This window comes from Rhinopithecus roxellana, chromosome 13 (assembly GCF_007565055.1).
Source record: "Rhinopithecus roxellana isolate Shanxi Qingling chromosome 13, ASM756505v1, whole genome shotgun sequence".
Lineage (NCBI taxonomy): Eukaryota > Metazoa > Chordata > Mammalia > Primates > Cercopithecidae > Rhinopithecus > Rhinopithecus roxellana.
In genome coordinates this window covers 2145760-2166432 of record NC_044561.1, presented here as the reverse complement: position 1 = coordinate 2166432, position 20673 = coordinate 2145760, and the positions used below count along the sequence as shown (strand labels likewise).

At 52.6% G+C, this 20673-nt stretch overlaps 1 protein-coding gene across 11 annotated transcripts; it reads left to right on the top strand.

Moving 5' to 3' along the window:
- Positions 1–1068: 1068 nt before the first annotated feature.
- On the top strand, positions 1069–11898 carry APOBEC3A (apolipoprotein B mRNA editing enzyme catalytic subunit 3A). 11 transcript variants are annotated; one of them, XM_030915475.1, is made up of 9 exons: positions 1069–1210; positions 1324–3543; positions 5676–5772; positions 5938–6005; positions 6196–6312; positions 8618–8762; positions 10455–10749; positions 11166–11281; positions 11563–11898. In XM_030915475.1, the coding sequence occupies exons 6-9, from the start codon at positions 8625–8627 to the stop codon at positions 11575–11577; spliced, it is 564 nt and encodes a 187-aa protein (XP_030771335.1). In that variant the 5' UTR covers positions 1069–1210; positions 1324–3543; positions 5676–5772; positions 5938–6005; positions 6196–6312; positions 8618–8624; the 3' UTR covers positions 11578–11898. The 11 variants fall into 11 exon arrangements, with proteins under 11 accessions (XP_030771335.1, XP_030771331.1, XP_030771333.1 ...); XM_030915471.1 differs by having other exon boundaries at positions 6180–6312; XM_030915473.1 differs by lacking the exon at positions 5938–6005 and having other exon boundaries at positions 6180–6312.
- The last annotated feature ends 8775 nt before the right edge of the window (positions 11899–20673 follow it).

Below are 20673 nucleotides of genomic sequence, written 5' to 3'. Positions count from 1 at the left end.
GTGTTCGGGTACTCAGAAGGAAGCTCTAAAGTCATAAGGAAAAATTTCACCCCCTTTGGACTGGACATGGGCTGTGTTCTGGCAAATTACACAATGCAAGGTGGTGACATTCTTGCCCACTAGGGAGTCATCGAGGAAGGTCACATTGCCTAAGAATAGCAATTTATAAAATCTCATTAGAGAGTGCCTGTGTAAATTCTTTATTTCTGGGCCACCCGTGTACTTCCTCACTAGTAAGGAGGAGAATTGGGTGAAGCTCACGGTTGTGGATTGCTGCAGTGTAAACAGACTTTACATAAAAGAGCTTCAACTGGTGTCCTGCCCCTCTAGGGCACTCACTGGGGCCTTCATGCTGGCATTGGAAGAGTGGGCATCGGCAAGGACAGTGGCTGAAGAGGACAAAGAAAAGCAAGGTTTCACCCGCCCTGGTTGACCCATGAATTCTAAAGTGTCTCCCAAGGAATACTGGGAGACCCCAGCAGTTCACACTTGGTGGGTTGAACAGGGAATGTTAGTATGAATTATTCATCCAATATTGAACCCTACCTGTGCACAGCACGCTTGCCCAGTGAGAAGGGCAGGGCTTCTGCTCCTGCTCTGTGCCCGGGAGGGAGGCAGACACACGGGCTGTTATGGGAGAAGCTGAGTTCAGCCCATGAAAAGGCACCCATTCACAGGCACAAAAGCCCTGAGGAAGAAGCCAGCTTGGTGCACTTGACGGAACACCACCCACTTGGCTCAACAAATGTGTGCTGGTGTGTGCCTGTGTGTGTGTGTGTGCATGTGTGTGTGCGTGTATGCATGTGTGTGCATTTGTGTGCGTGTGTGCACGTGTGTACGCATGTGTGCATGTGTCTGCATGTGTGTGCATGTGTGTGTGCGTGTCCGTGTGTGTGCATGTGCGTGTGTGTATGTGCATGTGTGTGCATATGTGTGTGTACGTGTGCGTGTGTGTGTGTGTGTGTGTGTGTGTGCGTGTGTGTCTCACACATGCATATTTATCTACATATGCAAGAGGATAGGAGGAAATACAGGAAAACACTTTTGTAATCTTGTGGTTGAGAAAGCTGGCATAAACAAGGCACACAATGCCAAACACTACGGCCCTCAGGCCTCCCTGCCACGGGGATGCTGCCTTTTCTGCTCCGGATGTTTCCACGAGGCGGGCATGGAGTCTTCCCTGGAGAAGCGACATACCGTGGAGAGACACGTAAGAATTTTTACACTTAGGAAGGGCGGAGCAGCCATGATCTTAGGTATGAGCCCAAGGGAAGACAGCCTGATACATCTGACTGGGTTATATTTGAAACTTCTGCACAGCAGAAGACACCATACGGTAAACACAGGAGCCTGCGAGAGAACCTCTGCCCAGCATGAATCAACGGCCAAGTGACACGAGTGACACTATGAGCTTGGTGCCCTCTCCATCCAGAGCCAGAGGCGGAAGCCAGGCCCTTCCTCCCAGCCCAGACTCCTACATCCCCAACTTGAGCCATGGCGCACATGCTGGGCACTTACTGTGTGCACAGCAGAGGGAGCTGAGCTGCATCCAGAAACAGACCTAGGAGCTCACGGAGCCAAGGCCTGGGTCTCCACCCCTGGAGGAGGGTGGTGCCGAGAGCAGGGCCCCCGGCTCTCACTGGCCCGGAGCTCACTGTGCAGGGGCAGCCCAGGCCCTCCGGGGATGCCACTGGGGTGTCGGAGGCCAAGGAGCAGAAACAGCTGTGGGTGCTTCCCTCGGAGGACTGGGTGGGGCTGGGACCACAAGGACCTGCCCACCGCCTTCTCTATGGGGCATCTGGCTGTGTCTGGGAGTATCTTGCGGAAGGGTCCTTTCTACCATGTGGGATTGGTAGTCCAGACTTGTCTGGGAGCCAAGGACACCAAGCATGTCAAGTAGGTTCTTCTAGAAGGTTTTCCCTCCTGGAATGTCTGTGTCTCTGCCCCTCTCCGGCTGCCTGCATCAGGAAGGGAGGGAGCAGATGGGCTGGTGAAGTGAGTGATGTCAATCACATGTATCTACTGTCCAGGGCTCATTCTGTGCTGAGGGTCCTCCCGGGAATATGTGGCTCACCAGCGTCCCACCCCATAGAGAAGGTGGGGGGCCAGCCCTGGCAGCCAGGACTGGAGCAGGAGGAGGCTGACCAGGAGCGTGGGGGGTGGGGGAGGGAGAGAGGGACCCCACTGTGCTGCCCCAGCGCAAGGAACACTGGTCTCTCCGATTCCTGGCCTTCCACGAGGCGGGACGCCCCTCCTCCTTCTCTGGGCTCCACCACCGCGGGGTGGTGGATACGGTGGGGGCTTCCACCTCAGGACCTCGGGAGCCGCATATGTGGCACACAGTGGGCCTCGTCGACAGCTGCTCATGAGCAAACAGACCCAACCCCTTCTGGTGGCAAAGACGCAGACACACAAGCACACACAGACAGCGACGGGACAGAAAGGAACCTTCCCCAGGGTTTCCCAGACACACCCAGATGTCTACCTCAGCTCTGCCCCAAGTCAGAGGATTGCAGCAATTCTTACCAGGAAGAGTGATGGCGAAGCCACGTCATCAACTCTGACCCTTTCGTTTTCATTTCTGGGTTCTGACAACAGCCCCAGCTCCACCCCTTAAAGCAAGTGGCCGAAAAATGGACAGCGTACAGTCACTCTGGGCAAAGAGGCCACCCCAGGGGGGCACGGGGGACAGAGGGCCCCACCCTGGGAGGAGAGCACTGTCCCCTGTCCAAGGGCAGGTGCAGCCACCCCCCACCTCCCTTCCCCCCACCCTCTGTCTGCCCCCAGCTTGGCCCCTTTGCCTGGAGAGATCCTTTGGCTGTTTTGATCACTTGCTTCTAGGATGAGGAGGGCAGGGCTGTTGTCAGAGCCCAGAATCCAAGCCAGAGGAGCAGGTGGACACTGAGGCTGTCCCTTCACCCTGCTCCGTGGACAGTGTTGAAGTGGACATCTGGGTGTGTCTGGGGTATCCCAAGTAAGGGTCTTTTGTCATGTCACTCTGTTGGGGGCGGTGCACAGGGGCAGGGAGTCCTTTCTATCCCGAGCTCCTCAGACTCCCGGTTTCCCTGGGTCTCATCTCAGAGCTTTGCCTATGACCTGGGAGCCCTGTGGGTCCAGGGGAGGGGACTGGACACAGCCCCATGAGACTGCTGAGACCTGGGCTAGGAACCGGCAGCCTGTGGTTCCTCTGGGCTGTAGGGGTCAGGGCCCTACAGTGGTGGCAGAGCCGGGACCTCGTACACAGCAGCATGGACTCCAGACCTGAGCAGGACCTCTCTTCTCGTCCCAGGGTGACACGAGCTGAGTGGCCCAGCAATCAGGGACCGCTTCAGGGTCCCTCTGCCCTGGTCTGTCCCTCTCACCCAGTCTGGACCCCTGTGGGGCACTTACCCTGTCCCCAGTTTTCCTTACAGGGGACCTGGGCAAATCCCAGGGAAGCTTGCGCCTGTTAAGGAGGCCGTTCTCCTGCCTCCCGCTTGGGGATCCAGCTTCTTCTCCCCTTGGAACTTCCCCAGCCTCCTGTGGAAACTCCAGCAAGACCTGGTATTTTATCCCATTTTCACATTTATCACATTGATTGTTCAGCCAGCGTTCCAGGGACAGAAATGGGGGAGGGGCTGTCCTTGCCCAGGAAAGGGTGGAGTCTCCTTCCGTCTTCCTCACAGTTGGCCTAGGAAAGGTGCACACTCTTAACCACCCCTGGGTTCCCCTGTCGCCTTACAGACCCTGCTCTGCCCCGGCTACAGGGGGACCAGGAAGGGGCCAGTTGTGTCTGGGACATTCTTGCCCGGAGAGAGTCAGGCCCTAGTGCACAGAAGGATGTGGGTGTGGTCGGTGTGGGCACTGACAGGGCGTGGGGCACATAAGTCTCTGGGGAGCTCACTCAGAGGTTCCAGGTTGTAGCCCATATGGAAGTTCCTGGGTCCGGGGACTAGAGTGAGACTGTTCCCCACTCATGTCTGGGCAGCAGATGCCCAACCAGTGTCTCCCTCTGTCCACCCTTGGCCAGGGAGGGTCCTGGCCTCCCTCTCTGCTGGTGGGGACCCCCCAACACCCTCTCTTCTCTCCTCTCTGGAGCCCTGCTTGGGTGCATGGCTTGTACAGTGAGTTACTGAGAACTGAACTCTGGACAGTCCCTGGGCCCCAGGTTTGCTTTGAACATTTTAGTCTGAGGCCATCTTTGTCATCAAATGAGAAGGTTCACAGATGTGCAGGTGTGCTGATAGTCCAACCTTTCTGGTGTGTAAAACTAGAAGGAGAAATAGACAACGTGCCTGTTTCTGTGATGGGCCGTAAAGTGGATTTTACAGATTTGGAGACATTCTGGAAGATCTAGACCTGTCTGGATCAGATAGGGGAGCAGGCATAGGGCAGTCATGAGTCCAGTGGGGCCTGGGCTGGCAGGAGCAACAGGGAGGAGGATGTGGCCAGGGTGGGTGAGCTGGGGAGACCCTGGAACCCAAGGCTGAGGACCCAGAGGCAGGAGACTCAGGAGACGTCCCAGGGATGCTGAGCAAAGCGTTGTCCTGTGATGCAGCTGTCCTGGGTCTCCCTGTAGAAAGCTCATATGTGGGCTGTCCTGGCCGTGGGTCCAGGGCTGTATCTGCTCCAGGGGCATTTGATGCAGGTTAAGCCAGGGGAAAGGCCATCGCTCTGGGCAGCAGGAGCCACTGGAAAGGGTTGGGGAAGGGGGAAGGGTTGGGTCCTCCCACAGTCCCACAGGGCACAGGAAGTAATTGGGGCTGAAAGCAGAGCTGGCTGGATTGGGATGACACCCCCGAGGAAGGACAGGCCTGTGGGGGAACATGAGCAAGGACCACAGCCCATCTATGTCTGGGAACCCCAAAGTTGGTACAGGTGTGGTCTCTGCCCAGGTGGGCTGTGGGTACTGCGGGGCGTCCTGCTGGGTGTGCCTCGAGTGTGAACTGGGAAGGGTGGTCTCTGGTCAGACTCACACAACACACCAAGATGAGCTCACACCGGAACCACCCGAGACTCAAATGGGAGTTGACAGCCCCCAGGGGACATCTTCTTGACGAGAGGAGTCCAACATTGGGAGACAGAATTGGAGGGGTCCTCACAGCAGAGAACAGAGCCTCCTCTGGTCTGTCCATGAGGAGTGGCACCCACCAAGATGACAGGGACACTGCTGAGGAGGGAAGATCGCTCCCACCTTCCTCTGAGGTTTCCACCTCAGCGAGCACCGGCCAGCCTGGGAGGGTGAGGAGCTGTGCTCTGTCTGAGTGGCCAGGGTGGGACTGTCCCCAGGACGTGGACTCCCCTGCATGGGACAGCTGGCCAAGGACAGAGGGGTCTAGTAAGAGCCAGGACAGGGGATTAGGCAGGACAGGGGGCAGCCCCCGGGCCCACAGGGCCAGCACCTTCTAGGGGCAGCTGTGCTGCGTGCAGCAGGTGCACCCAGGGAAGGATGGCACCAGACCTGCCACCGGGACTCGGGGGCTCACTTGGGGCAGGAGCACAGTGTCCCTCACATTTCTACAGGGCCCAGAGGTGGGAGAAAGGGCACAGGGTGGCCCTTCTGAGGGGGGATGTGTCCCTGCTGGGGACTCTGTTTGCTGGGAGGGGCTGGACTTTTAGGTACCCTTCAGAGCCTGTAGCATCTCCTCTGGATAATGGGGATGAAAACACTCCTCACTCTAGTTTACAATTATTAGGTACACTGATGCATAGGAGGATGCAGGACCTGCTCATCTCCCATCTCCACAGCCAGAGAAGACGCAGGACGCTAACAGGCAGCCCAGGATGCAGCAGGTACCAGGGAGCCTGGACCGGGCACATCCTGCACCGGCCGCATGGGAGGACATAGGGGTGGCTACCCTTGAGCCTGCTCCCTGGGGTGCTGAGTGTTATTCAGGGCCTTTCTCCAGGGTGTGGATACCTGTCCTCTCACCTGCCCCCTGGTCTCCTGCCTTCCAGATTCCTGCGGCCCAAAGGGAGAAAAGTGGGGCTGGGTCTACATCCCCATTGTCACTCCACAGCGTCCGGTGGGTCAACTGTCAGAGTGGGCACATCAAAACCAAAGCTTGCCCAAAGGCATGGCAGAGAACTTCCTTGTTCTGATGCTGACGTGGGTGGCATGCGTGGCCTGAGTTGGAGAAGGGGTGGGGCAGGGTATCACTGACTCAGCAGCTTCCACGTCACTTTGATGATATATTAAGGTGCTTGAATCCTAAGAGAATGTTGGTGAAGATCTCAACATCACTCCTTGAGCAAGTAGCAGGAGCAGGAGGACATAGACCAGGAACCGATAAGAGACAAGCACGTGGACGGCAGCCCAGCATCCAGGCTCAGGTATGGGAAGCCCCTCTGAGCACTTCTGTGCCTCAACTCCTCTTCGAGCTTTTCTGATGAGCACTCACCTCTCATCCTCAAACCCCTAGGGCCTCTCTTTTCCTCCTGACCCTCTCTCTGGACTTGGCCTCTTGCTCTAGGTTCCCAGTTTTGGTCCCAGCGCTGGTCTATCCTCCAACGGTACCAATTCCAGGTCTCCTTTCAGCTCCTGGGGCAGGTGCATAGGGAGCCTGAAAATCCCGGTAGATAATGGTGCTGTGCCCCAGCCAGTGAAGATGGTTGGAGAGGGGATTCTCCTCACTTGTCTTTAAATGAGCATCTGCTATTTCTTGCAAATGTTCTGTGTCTCTGGACTTGGCCTAAGTCCTTTTATGTTCAGTGTCATCTCGTTCTCCTTAATATTAAGAAAAGGGGATTTCTTGTAGGACCATTTTGCTATGAGGAAGCCTTGTTTCCTTTTCTTGAGAACACAAAGCAAGTGACTGGCAGAGCCCAGATTCATACCTAGGTCTACTCGAAATGGTAGTGAACAGAGATTTTTTCCCTCCTTCGTCCGGGACTTCCTTCCTCCGGCCGGAACGAGGGGGACTAGGTCCGGAAGGGGAAGAAGGGAGACAGGGAGGGAGGCAGAAGAGGGCGGAGAGGGAGGGAAGAGGGGGGGAGAAGGCAGGGCGAGGGGAGAGGTGGGGAGGGAGGGATGGGGGGAGGGAGAGGGCGGGCGGGCGGGGCGGGGAAGGAGGGAGGGAGAGGAAGGAAGAGGGAGGGCGGGAAGGGCCGGGGGGGGCGGAAGGCGGGAGGGGGCGGGCGGGGGAGGAGAGGACGGAAGGAAGGGACGGGGGGAGGGAGCAGATGGGAAGGGCAGGGAGGAAGGAAGGCGGAGGGAGGGGAGGAAGGAAGGCAAGGAAGGAGGGAAAGCGGAGGGACGGACAGGAGGAGGCGGAGAGGAGGGAAGCCGGAGGGAAGGAGGGAGGGGAAGGAGGAAGGAGGGACCGGGCGAAAGGGAAGCGGAGGGGCGGGAGGAGGTAAGAAGGAGAGAGGGAGGAAGAGGGAGGAGGGAAGGAAGGAGGGAGGGGAAGGAAGAAGAGCGGGAGGGAGAGCGGAGGAGGGAGGGAGGGGGAGCGGGCGGAAAGGAGGAAGGACTGGCGGGACGGAAGGAGGGTCGGGCTTTAGGAAAGGCAAAGAAAGGGGAAGGAGGAAACAGGAATTTTCTGATTCAATTCCTTCGACTCCTTGCCTCCTTCCGTCCCTCCCCTCCCCTTTCCTTCTTCCCTTCCTTCCCCTCCCTCCCCTCCTTTTCTCTTTTTTCTTTTTTTTTGTTTTTTTGGAGACGGAGTCTCACTCTGTCGCCCAGGCTAGAGTGCAGTGGCACCATCTCGGCTCACTGCAAGCTCCGCCTCCCGGGTTCACACCATTCTCCTGCCTCAGCCTCCCGAGTAGCTGAGACTACAGGCACCCGCCACCACGCTCTGCTAATTTTGTGTATTTTTAATAGAGACAGGGTTTCACCGTGTTTGCCAGGATGGTCTCGATCTCCTGACCTCGTGATCCACCCGCCTCGGCCTCCCAAAGTGCTGGGATTACAGGCTTGAGCCACTGCACCCGACCTCTTTCTTTCTTTCCTTCCTTCCTCTCTCTCTCTCTCTCTTTCTTTCTTTCTTTTGCTGCTGCCTCAACAGAGATTTTTCTAATTCTGGTTATGTCAGGATGCATAGTGAGGGGCTGGGAGAGGCCTTCAAGGTGGGGCTGGTGTTTCCAGCCCAAGAGTCCTGAACTGCCCCATCTCAACTGCCTGAGAAGCACATTTGGGAGACCTCAGGGCACCCTAAGGGATGTGGAAAATCCTATGAATTATCCGAAAAGAAGTCCCGACAGGTTCCTCTCCCCAGTAATCCCCCTCAGGAGTGTCACTGTCCTGATGCTGGATGTGGTAGGAGTTAACCCTGCAGGCAGGAGGAAGCCCCAGCGGGTCCATCTCCAGCAGGGATTGAGAGAGAGCTGAGCCAGGACAGGGGTGCATGGTGAGGCCAGGGAAGGAGACCCAGCTCTACCCCAGGGAGAGGGACTAAGCACACTGAGCTGACCCTGGGGAGACCCTGACAAGGCTTACACAGGCCACAGGGCTGCAGTGATCTCCCCGTGAGCCCCAGAAGGGGTCAGAGGGGGAGGTTTGGAGGCGGTGCTAAGGGATGTGGGGAGCAGGGGGAAGGAGGGTGGGGTGCAAAGGAAGAAATCTGGGGAGGGAGGAGGAGGCAGAGCAGTCCAGGAGGGCTCTTCCTCCTCTGGGCTTTCCCCCTGCTGTCCACAGACACTTGATGGATCCATGCACATTCACTTCCAACTTTAACAATGGCATTGGACGCCACCAGACCTACTTGTGCTACGAGGTGGAGCGCCTGGACAATGGCACCTGGGTCCCGATGGACGAGCACAGGGGCTTTCTACGCAACAAGGTGACCAACCCAGCCACCTGCATCCAGGCTGGGCCCTCCCAATCCATGGACACGCATAGGCAGAAGGTTCTGGGTGGTACCTGTGGTGTCCCGCAGAGTGTCTGTCACCTGTGCTTCCTGCAGCATGCTGCTGCTTGGCCCTGGGGTTGGGGGAGACTTTGGCTTCAGTGACTCTCCATGGCCAGGTGGGGTGGAGTCTGCCTGACGGCAAAGTGCTTCCTGAGGAGCCTCCCAGGATCCCCTCACAGACGCAGCTCCCACCAGGAGCGATTCGGAACTGTGGGATTTGAGGACTCAGGGCCTACCTGACTCACAAGGCCAGGATGCCCCTGTGCCTGCTCTTTGGCCTCATCCTGCAGGGAGAGAGACTGAGGCAGGAAAGGCTGATCAGGGGTTCTGTCTTGCCCAGGGTGGAGTCCACAGCAAGGCCAGAAGAGGCCTCATGTCAGGATGCAGGGATGTCCAGCATTTGGGGAGGAGCTGGGCCAGGCCAGGCAGAGGGGCCCTGAGCCTGCGGGACTTTCTTCCCTGGACCCTACCCAGCACAGCCTCTGTCTGGAGAGGCCAGTTTCTGCTTGGCTCTGGTGCTGGAAACTGGGGGCTTCTCTGGGCTCTGTGAGCTCAATGTGGGCCTTGCTGGACCCACACACACTGCTTAGAACATCCTTTGAAGGGTGCCAGTCTCCATCACTGCCTAAGCAGTGGGACTCCCCCAGGAATGACCCACAGCTCCTTCTCAGCACAAACCGTGTCATCCACTCCACCATGCATCCCCTCTGAATGGAGTCCTTCCCTGTTCTTGTCCCCATCACAATCACAGTCCTTGCTGCCCTGCTGTCCCCAGCTTGACCAGTTCCTAGTCTTAGTGGAAAACCCTTTTCTCTGAAGTTTGGAGTAAATACCATATTTCTATAAGTCATGATAATGACAATTATCCCATGTCCCAGGGACCTTCCCATGTTGGAGTGAGTCCTACTGGTCTTCCCTTCCCCACTACTTTTGGTGGAAGGCCTTTTGGCCTAAGTCTATATCACATTTGGGCTCAGCACAGGTTGTGGCACAGAATAGAAGCTTCTAGAATAATGGGCCCGAGATGGGATGGCAGTAGGAGAGTTGATGAGTAGAGCAGGTCAATCGCCCCTTGAAAGAACCACACTCACTCATGGGCCAATGACCCCGGGGCTGCGCCGGCTCCTCCTCCCTGTCCCATCTCTGTAGCCTCTCCCTGCAGGGCTGGGCCTGGGGTGAGGGTCCTGAAGGCTCTGACCTTGGGTACAAAATTGAAGGGGGCTCCAAATGCTCAGTAATTAGATAAAACACATTTTAATTTAATAATTAATGCAATATTTTAAAAGGCAAATTTAATACAAATGGATCATGACAAATAAAACCGAAGATTTTAATAAAGACTGACAGGAGAGTGCCGTCCCATGTATATCGGAGCTGGGCAAAATCAAACCTCATTGCTCCTGATCTGTTTGCATTTAATGGACAATATTTTGCTTATCTTGGGATTTCTGCATAACATTTGATATTTTTAATACTGCAGAGAAAATCATGCATCCTAATAACTGGGGTTTGGGCGACCCCTGTAATTTTGTGCTGGAGGCCCCCGCCTCCCCAGCCCCACCTGGTCCAGGTCCTCCCTCCCTGTTCACCACACATCACCTCACACTCTGTTTCCTTTTCTAGCCTAAGAATCTTCTCCATGGCGTTGACGGCTGCCACGCAGAGCTGTGCTTCCTGGGCCAGGTTCCTTCTTGGCAGTTGGACCCGGCCCAGATGCACAGGGTCACTTGGTTCATCTCCTGGAGCCCCTGCTTCAGCTGGGGCTGTGCCGAGCAAGTGCGTGCGTTCCTTCAGGAGAACACACACGTGAGACTGCGCATCTTCGCTGCCCGCATCTATGATTACGACCCCTTGTATCAGGAGGCACTGCGAACGCTGCGGGATGCTGGGGCCCAAGTCTTCATCATGACCTACGAGGGTAAGAGTGGAAGGTTTGGGTGGGGTGGGGTGGGTGGGGGCAGGAGAGGTCTCTGGGAAGAAAAGGAGAAAGGCCTTGGTCTGCTGCCTGCAGAGATGATGGCTGCACTCTGGGACCCGACTCTGGGGTCTATGGGAAGAGAGAGGCCAGGCCAGGAGGTGTGGCCCCAGGGAGGGAAGGGAGGGTGGCTGGAAGTGGAAGCAGAACTTGGGGTTTCCCGAAAGAATGAGAACTGGGCTGGCCCAGATTCCAGTGGGAAGGAAGTGCCTGATGAAGGAGCTCAGTCCCTCGGGGAGGGAGAGGGAAAGGAGGGACTGAAACCAGGATGTGGGAAGTCTGTCCTGAGAGTCACGGGCTCTTGGTGCCAACTGGTCCCCACAGCCAGAGCATGACTTATCTCCCCTGTCCCTTTTCAGAATTTAAGCACTGCTGGGACACCTTTGTGGACCGCCAGGGACGTCCCTTCCAGCCCTGGGATGGACTAGATGAGCACAGCCAAGCCCTGAGTGGGAGGCTTCGGGCCATTCTCCAGGTGACGGCTTCCTCCCCCTGCCTGGTGCCCCTTCGGCCTCCCCCTCTTCCCCTCTCCCCTGGGCCTTGCCTTCCCCTCTGCTCAGAGCCTCCTCTGGGTTCCCTGCTCCCCCCAGGGCGCCCAGCTTCATCCCTCCCTTTCCTTCTCGCAGCCTCCCTCTCTCTCCCACCTCCTACATCCCTCCCTCCTCTCCTGTCATTGTCACTGTCCCCAGGCCTCCTCCCTGTGCCCTCTTTCCACTATCTCACCTCCTGCTCCATTCAACCCCACTGCTCTTCCAGAATCAGGGAACCTGAAGGATGGGCCTCAGTCTCTAAGGAAGGCAGAGACCTGGGTTGAGCCGTAGAATAGAAGATCCTCTTCCAAGAAATGCAAACAGGCTGTTCACCACCATCTCCAGCCGCTCACAGACACCAGCAAAGCAAGGCGCTCCTGACAAATAGATTTTTTAAAAATCAGAGTGAATTAATTTTAATTGAAAATTTGTCTTATGTTCCAAGTATACAATAATAAGATTATGCTTAATATTCTCAGAATAGTTTTCAATTTATTAATGAAATGATTAATTGGCTTCATATCTAAACTAATAAAACATTAAGAATCTTCCATTATCGCTTTGGCTCAGCAATTGTATCATGAATTGAAAGTGTTTACATAAACACTAACAAATACAAAAAATTAGCCGGGCGTGGTGGCAGGCGCCTGTAGTCCCAGCTACTCAGGAGGCTGAGGCAGGAGGATGGTGTGAACCCGGGAGGCGGAGCTTGTAGTGAGCTGAGATCACGCCACTGCACACCAGCCTGGGCAACAGAGCAAGACTGTGTCTCAAAAAACAACAACAACCACAACAACAACAACAACAACAAAAGTTAGCAAATGTGTAGATGTCTTTCCTTGTGTAGTGGACCTTAGCGGGCCAAAGGTCACACGACATCCCTCTGGAGCCAGAAAACTCAGCTAAACCTCACAGGAGAGGAACCTAAATGCAGACCCCACCCTCACTCACAGAGCCCCGGGAGCTGATTGGAAGGGACAGGCCGCAGTAAGAGGACAGCCAGCAGCCAGTCTCCCTGTTGGAAAGGAACCACACAGGTGCAGGCAGGGGCCCTCCGGAGCAGCCCTGTGCCCATCCCTTCCTGATTCCAACCCCCTAGAGAGGGAGCCCAGGGGAGGCCATGGCTGAGACCCAGGACAGGGCCAGTCAGCGGAAGCAGCCCAGGAAGGGGGCAGGTGTCCAGGCTGGGCCCAGAGAGAGGGCTGGGGAGAGGAGCAGCCCAGGAGGCAGAGCCCAGCCACAGAGGGGAGGGGAGCTGAGCCCTGGGGACAGGAGGCTCCAGAGGCAGAGATGGAGCCCAGGGCTAGGGTGTCAGGTGTCAGGGCTGTGGCTTCAGTTTGGGGTCTGTCCTGGGCCTTCTGCACTGGTTCCCAACTCTGGGATGTGTGACTTATGTGCCTGATTACAGCAGGCGGCTCCCACCTCACGATTTCTGGAAAGTCCTCAGAAGCCACATAAAAGACCAAGAACTGGCCTCACACGCAGCTGCTCCCGGGCAGAAACGACTCACTGCTTCCCTGGCCTAGACACACACAACACACAAACACACAAACACAACACAGAAACACACACACACAAAACACACACACAACACACACACAACACACGTAACACACAACACACACACAACACACAAACATGCACACAACACACAAACATGCACAAGACACACACAACACACACAACACATACATACACACAACACACAAACACACACAAGACACACACACAACACAAACACACACAAGACACACATACACACAACACACACAACACATGCACACACAACACACGCACCCACACACAGTGACAGAGACTTGACAAAAAGAAACATCCTCCAGGTGCCCCAGAGCACTCCAGGGCACACCCCAGCCCCACCCTGAGCCAAGGACGCAGGGGCGGGCGCGGGAGGGACCGGGTTGTCCAAGCTGCCCTTTGCTTGTGTCTCTGGGTTTGACAACAGCCCGAACTCCACTTGTTGGAAGCAAGTGATGAAAAACGTGCAGTCATTCTGGGAAAGGGGCCAGTGTAGGGGAGGCCAGAGGGGCTCAGCTGGTGAAAGAACCCCACAGTTAGTCATGTCACAGGGCAGGTCCCAGGAGACCCGACCCCGGCCCCCGAACCCCACCTTCCAAGGGCCCAGACCCCCTGTCTCCCAGGGCCTCAACTCACAGCTTTGCCCATGACCTGGGAGCCCTGTGAGTCCTGGTGAGGTGACTGGACACAACCCCATGACACTGCTGGGACCTAGGCTGGGAACGGAGAGCCTGTGGTCCCTCTGGGGTGTAGGGAGACGGGGCCCCACAGTGGTGGCCGAGCCAGGACCTCGTACACAGCAGCATGGACTCCAGACCCAAGCGGGACCTCCATTCCGGTCCCAGGGTGACCCGGGCTGCACAGCCCAGCACCTGCCCAGGGTCCCTCTGCCCTGCTCTGTCCCTCAATATTCTGGACCCCTGCTGGGTACCTGCCTTGTCTCCACTTACAGGGGACCAGGGTGAATCTCAGGCAAAGCCTGTATCTGTGAAGGAGGCCGTTCTCCCTACTCCCATCCCTGCTGCCCACATGCGGAATCAGTTCCTTCCTGTCCCAGGGACCTTTCCTGGGCTCTGGTGGAAACTCCAGCGGGATGCGGGGTCTTTCATTTTCCCTCAGTGCTGCAGAGGCTGATAGGGGGAGGGGCTTTCAGTCCCCAGAAAAGGGCACAATCTCTTTCCTTCCCTCCAGCTGAACGGGGACGGTGCACACTCTTATCCCAGTCACCCTGAGGACTGCAGCGTTGCTATGAGCCCAGAGTCACCCCCAGGTTCTATGGATGCCTTACACACTCTTTCCTGACCTGACCTCAAGAGGACCAGGAAGGGGCCAGTTCCCACTGGGTTTTTGCTGCTCTGAAAGAGTCAGGCTCCAGTGCACAGAGGAATGTGGGTGTGCAGGGTAGTGGCACTGGTGGGGGGCACAGCAGTCCCAGAGGAGCCCTCCCTGCTGTTTCAGGTTGTGGCACTTATGGAACATCCTGGGTCCAGACGCTGGAGTAAAATCATTCCTATGGAGGAGGTGAGGGTTGCAGTGAGCCGAGATCACACCATTGCACTCCAGCCTGGGCAACAGAGCAAGACTCCGTCTCAAAAAACAAAACCAAACAAAACAAAACAAAACAGCATCTTAGAAGATGTAAAGACAGCTTAGAAGCTATCTTAAGAGCTTGAAGTGTGCTGCCATGCCAAAGAAAGCATTCCCAGTGCAACAAAACTCTTAGCGAGCTTTCTTAATCTCATAAAAGGTTTCTAGATAAAAGGTTTGTCTACTACAAATATCTGCTAGATGGTGAAATCAAAGTCAAGAAAAAAGGCTGGCTCCCGAAACCCCAATCCAGCATTGGGTTAGAGGCTTCTGCCAACAGAAAAATGGGCAAAGGATATGCACAGGCAATTTATAGAAAAAATGAAATAAGCAATAAAATAAGCAAAATTGAATAGCCTTATTAATACATGGGTAAACACTAGTGGGAATATCAACTGGGAATATCACTTTGGAGAGTGTGGCAGATACTAAAGGCAGGCTCACCCAAATGAATAAAAATAAAACGTAATGCAAATAGTAACCAAAAGAGAGCAGCAGTGGCTATGCTAATATCAGATAAAACAGATTTTAACCAGATGTAGTGGCTCATGCCTGTAATCTCAGCTACTCAGGAGGCTGAGGTGGGAGGATTGCTTTAGCCCAGGAGTTCAAGACCAGCCTGGACAACATAGTGAGACCCCATCTCTTAAAAAAATTTAGAGTTTAAATGATGAAAGGTTATAAGACATGAAAAAAGACTTTTTTTTTTTTTTGTCGGAATTTCTCTCTTATTGCCCAGGTGACAGTGCAATGCCGTGATCTTGGCTCACCACAACCTCCGCCTCCCAGGTTCAAGCGATTCTCCTGCCTCTGTCTCCCAAGTAGCTGAGATTACAGGCATGCACCACCACACCCAGCTAATTTTTTGTATTTTTAGTAGATATGAGGCTTCACTATATTGGCCAGGCTGGTCTCAAACTCCCAACCTCAAGTGATTCTCCCACCTTGGCCTCCCAAAGTGCTGGGATTAGAGGTGTGAGCCACCGTGCCCAGCTGGACATTATATATTAATAAAAGTTTTAAGGCATCAAGAAGTATAACAGTTATAAAAATTTACACACCAAGGCCAGGGTATTGACTCATGCCTGTAATCCCAGAACTTTGGGAGGCCAAGGTGAGCTGATCACCGGAGGTCAAGAGTTCGAGACTAGCCTGTCCAACATGGTGAAACCCTGTCTCTACTAAAATACAAAATTAGCTGGGCGTGGTGGCCCATGCCTGTAATCCCCACTACTTGGAAGGCTGAGGCGGGAGAATTGCTTGAACCCAGGAGGCGGAGGTTGCAGTGAGCCAAGATCTCGCCATTGCACTCCAGCCTGGCCGACAGAGAAAGACTCTGTATCAAAAAAAGAAAAAAAAAATTACACACTTAATAACAGATCATCAAAATATATGAGGGAAAAATTAACAGAACTGAGGGAGAATTAAAGTTCTACAATAATTGGAGACTTCAGTGCTCAATGCTCAATAACGGACAGAACAACCAGATAGAAAAAAAGGAAGGAAATAGAGAACTCAACACAATAAGCCAACTAGATCTAACAGACATATACAGAACACTTCACCCAGTAACAGCAGACAGCCACTGTGGAAAACAGCATGGCGGTTCCTCAAAAAACTAAAAATAGAATGGCCAGATGATCCAGCAATTCCACTGCCGGGTGTACACTCAAAAACATTGAAAGCAGAGTCTCAAAGAGATATTTGTACACCCATGGAAGCAACCCAGGTTTTCATCAATACGTGAATGGACAGGCAAAATGTGGTCTACACATACAATGGAGTGTTATTCAGCCTAGAAAAGGAAGGAAGTTCTGACCCATGCTACAACATGGATTAACCTTGAGGGTATTATGCTGAGTAAAATAAGCCAGTCACATAAAGAGAAACACTGAATGATTCCACTTATATGATGCACTTAGAATATTCAGAATGGCCAGCCCAGTGCAGTGGCTCATGCCTGTAATCCCAGCACTTTGGAGGCCCAGGTGAGCGGATCACCTGAGGTCAGGAGTTTTTTTTTGTTTGTTTTTTGACAGGCTGTGTCATCCAGGCAGGAGTGGTGTCATCTTGGTTCACTGCAGCCTCTGCCTCCCCAGCTGAAGCAATTATCCTACCTCAGTCTCCTGAGTGGGAATTATAGGGGTCCGCTACCATGCCCAGCTAATTTTTTTTTTTTTTTTTTTTTTTTGACAGTCTTGCTCTATTGCCCAAGCTGGAGTGCAGTGGCATGATCTCGGCTTATTGCAACCTCCGCCTCCTGGGTTCCAGTGATTCTTCTGCCTCAGCCTCCTGAGTAGCTGAGATTACAAGCGCATGCCACTGCCTCCGGCCATGTTTTGGGTGTGTTTTTAGTAGAGATGGGGTATCACCATGTTGGCCAGGATGGTCTCAATCTCCTGACCTCGTGATTCTCCCACCTCGGCCTCCCAAAGTGCTGGGATTACAGGGGTGAGCCACCATCCCTGGCCAATTTTTGTATTTTTAATAGAGACAAAGTTTCACCATGTTGGCCAGGCTGGTCTCGAACTCCTGACCTCGTGATCCATCCGCCTCGGCCTTCCAAAGTGCTGAGATTACAGGCGGGAGCCACCTCACCCGTCAGGGTCAGGATTTCAAGATCAGCCTGACCAACATGCCGAAACCATGTCTCTACTGAAAATACAAAAATTAGCCAGGCATGTTGGGATATGCCTGTAATCCCAGCTACTTGGGAGGCTAAGGCATGAAGAATAGCTTGAACCCGGGAGGCAGAGGTTGCAGTGAGCCGAGATTGTGCCACTGCACTTCAGCCTGGGTGACAGAGCGAGGTTCCATCTCAAAACAAACAAGCAAACAAACAAACAAAAAACAAAAAAAAGAGAATATTCGAAATGTTAAAGACAGAAAGTAGCATGGTGGTTGCCAGTGGCTGGCAGAGGAGAGAATGGGAAGGAGGGAATGGGGAGAAGGGAATGAGGAGTTTTCGTTTCACGGGTACAGAGTTTCAGTCTTACAAGATGAAAAGAGCCGGCTGGGCGCAGCAGCTCACGTCTGTAATCCCAGCACTTTGGGAGGCCGAGGCAGGTGGATCATCTGAAGTCAGGAGTTCCACACCAGCCTGGTCAACATGGTGAAACCCCGTCTAAACTAAAAATACAAAAACTGACTGGGTGTGGTGATGAGCGCCTCTAATCCCAGCTACTTGGGAGGCTAAGGCAGGAGAATTGCTTGAACCCGGGAGGCGGAGGTTGTGGTGAGCTGTGATCGTGCCACTGCACTCCAGCCTGGGCAACAGAGTGAGACTCTGTCTCAAAAAAAAAAAAAAAAAAAAAGGAAGAAGAAAAAGAAAAAAAAAAAGAAAAGAGCCGTGGAAAAGGATGGTGGTGGTGGTTGTACAACATTACAAATATGTTTAATATGTTTAATACCGCTTAACTCTGTGCTTAAAAATGGTCAAGATGGTAGAGTTTATGTTATGTATAATTTGCCACAATATTTTTAAAATTGGAAAAATAGAAAACCAGGAGCAAAGATTTTGCCAAAGTAATACGTAGATGACAGGCACATGAAAAAGACATATGACATCATTAGCCATTAGGGAAGTGAACATTAAAACCACAATATTATCACAGACCTATCAGAATGTTACCACAGACTTATCAATGGCTAAAATAAAACACAGTGGCAGCACCAAATGCTGGAGAAACTGGATCATTTATACATTGCTGGTGAGAATATAAAATAGTACAGCTATTCTTCAATTTAGTTTAGCAGTTTCTTTCTTTCTTTCTTTCTTTCTTTCTTTCTTTCTTTCTTTCTTTCTTTCTTTCTTTCTTTCTTTCTCTCTTTTCTCTTTTTTTTTTTTTTCAGATAGTTTCTCACTCTGTCACCTAGGCTGCAGTGTAGTGGTATGATCTCAGCTCATTGCAACCTCTGCCTCCTGGGTTCAAGTGATTCTCCTGCCTCAGCCTCCTAAGTAGTTGGGACTACAGGTGCACACCACCATGCCCAGCTAATTTTTATATTTTTAGTAGAGACAGGGTTTCATCATGTTGACCAGGATGGTCTCGATCTCTTGACTCATGATCCGCCCACCTCAGCCTCCTAAAGTGCTTTAGGAGCACTGATTACAGGTGTGAGCCACCACACCTGGCCAAGTAGTTTCTTATAAAACTAAACATGTACTTAACATACAGTCCAGCAATTGCACTATTGGGCATTTATTCCAGAGAAATGAAAACTTATGTTCACATTTTAAAAACAAAAACAAAAACCTGTGTTTATAGCAGCTGTGTTCACAATAGCCAAAAACAGCAGCCAATCTAAACGTCCAGTGGGTGAATGGTTCAACCTGCTGTGGTACATCCATGCCATGAATCATGCCCTGCAATGAAAACAAACAACTATGGAAACCAGCAACAATTCAGATGAACCTCAAGGATATTATGATGAGTGTAAAACGTCAATCACGAATGATTCCATACACACATTCCATATCTAATCATATACTAATGATTCTATATATCAAAAGAAACCATAGCAAAAGATCCCATATATATATATATATATATATCCTAGATATATATTCCATATAATCATATACTAAAGATCCTATATATATAACTTTCTGTTTTATATTTATTTTTGTTATTTCATTTTATGTTATTTTGAGATGGTGTTTCATTCTTGTTGCCCGGGCTTGAGTGCAATGGCACTATCTGGGCTTGCTGCAACCTCTGTCTCCCGGGTTCAAGTGAATCCCCTGCCTCAGCCTCTCGAGTAGCTGGGATTACAGGCAAGCACCACCACACCTGGCTAATTTTGCATTCTTTTTTTAGTAGAGACGGAGTTTCTCCATGTTGGTCAGGAAGGTCTCGAACTCCTGACCTTAGGAGATCCACCTGCCTCGGCCTTCCAAAGTTCTGGGATTATAGATGTGAGTCACTGAGCCCGGCCTATTTTTTAACTTTTTGAGATGGAGTCTAGCTCTGTCACCTAGGCTGGAGTACAGTAATGAGATCTCGGCTCACTGCAACGTCCACTTCCTGGGTTCCAGCTATTCTCCTGCCTCAGCCTCCCAGGTAGTTGGGACTACAGGCGTGTGCCACCATGCCTGGCTAATTTTGTTTTTTGTTTTTTGTTTTTTTTTTTTAAGTTGTGACAGGTTTTCACCATGTTGGTCAGGCTGGTCTCGATCTCCTGACCTCAGGTGATCTGCCTGCCTCAACCTCCCAAAGTGCTGGTATTACAGGTATGAGCCACAGCAGTCAGCCATATATAACCTTCTTCAAATAAAATTACACAGGTGGAAAAAGGTTTTTCTTTTTCTTTTTTCTTTTTTTTTTTTTTTTTGAGACAGGGTCTCACTCTGTCACTCAGGCTGGTGTGCAGTGATGCAATCATGGCTCAAGTGATCCTCCCCACTCAACCTCCCTAGTAGCGGGAATTACAGGTGTATACCACCACATCTGGCTAATTTGTTTTGTTTTTGTTTTTGTAGAGATGGGGTTTCAGCACGTTGCCCAGGCTGGTCTCAAACTCCTGACCTCAAGTCATCCGTCTGCCTCGGCCTCTCGAACTCCTGACCTCAAGTCATCCGTCTGCCTCGGCCTCCCACAGTGCTGGGATTACTGGCAGGAAACACCACACCTGGCCTGAAAACGTTTTTGAAAAAATAAAATGGGTTGGGCAAGTAGCTCACGCCTGCAATTAGAGGCCTGGAGACATCAAGTAAACCGGTTACACAGTAAGGAAGGGGCGGATCTCAGAGTTGCCTGGCTGCAAAGCTGATGTCCTTTCCCCACTGTGCCTTAACTGCCGCCTTTCAGCTGGGTTTAAGGATGCCACCCTGGTCTAGGGTCATTATTACATTTTCTTCTACAAAGTATGTTTCTGATAAACGGAACTGTTTATTTTCCACCAATGGTCTTATCCTTTGTCCATCTCTTTCTGATGGCAACAGAAAACTTCACCTTCCAGAGGAGCGCCTCTGCCCACCGCCGTACCATCTGGGAAGTGAGGAGCGCCTCTGCCCAGCCCCCACACCGCCTGGGAAGTGAAGAACGCCTCTGGACCGCCACTGAGCAACCCTCCAGGTGTGAAGTGGCAGCTCTGTGTGTGATCTTTCTGCCCTCCCTAAGTTTGCATTTTCGACAGTAAAACTGACTTTTAAATGAAAAGATTTATATTGCTGAAGATTTACAAAAAAAGAAAGAAAAGAAAACTTCACCTT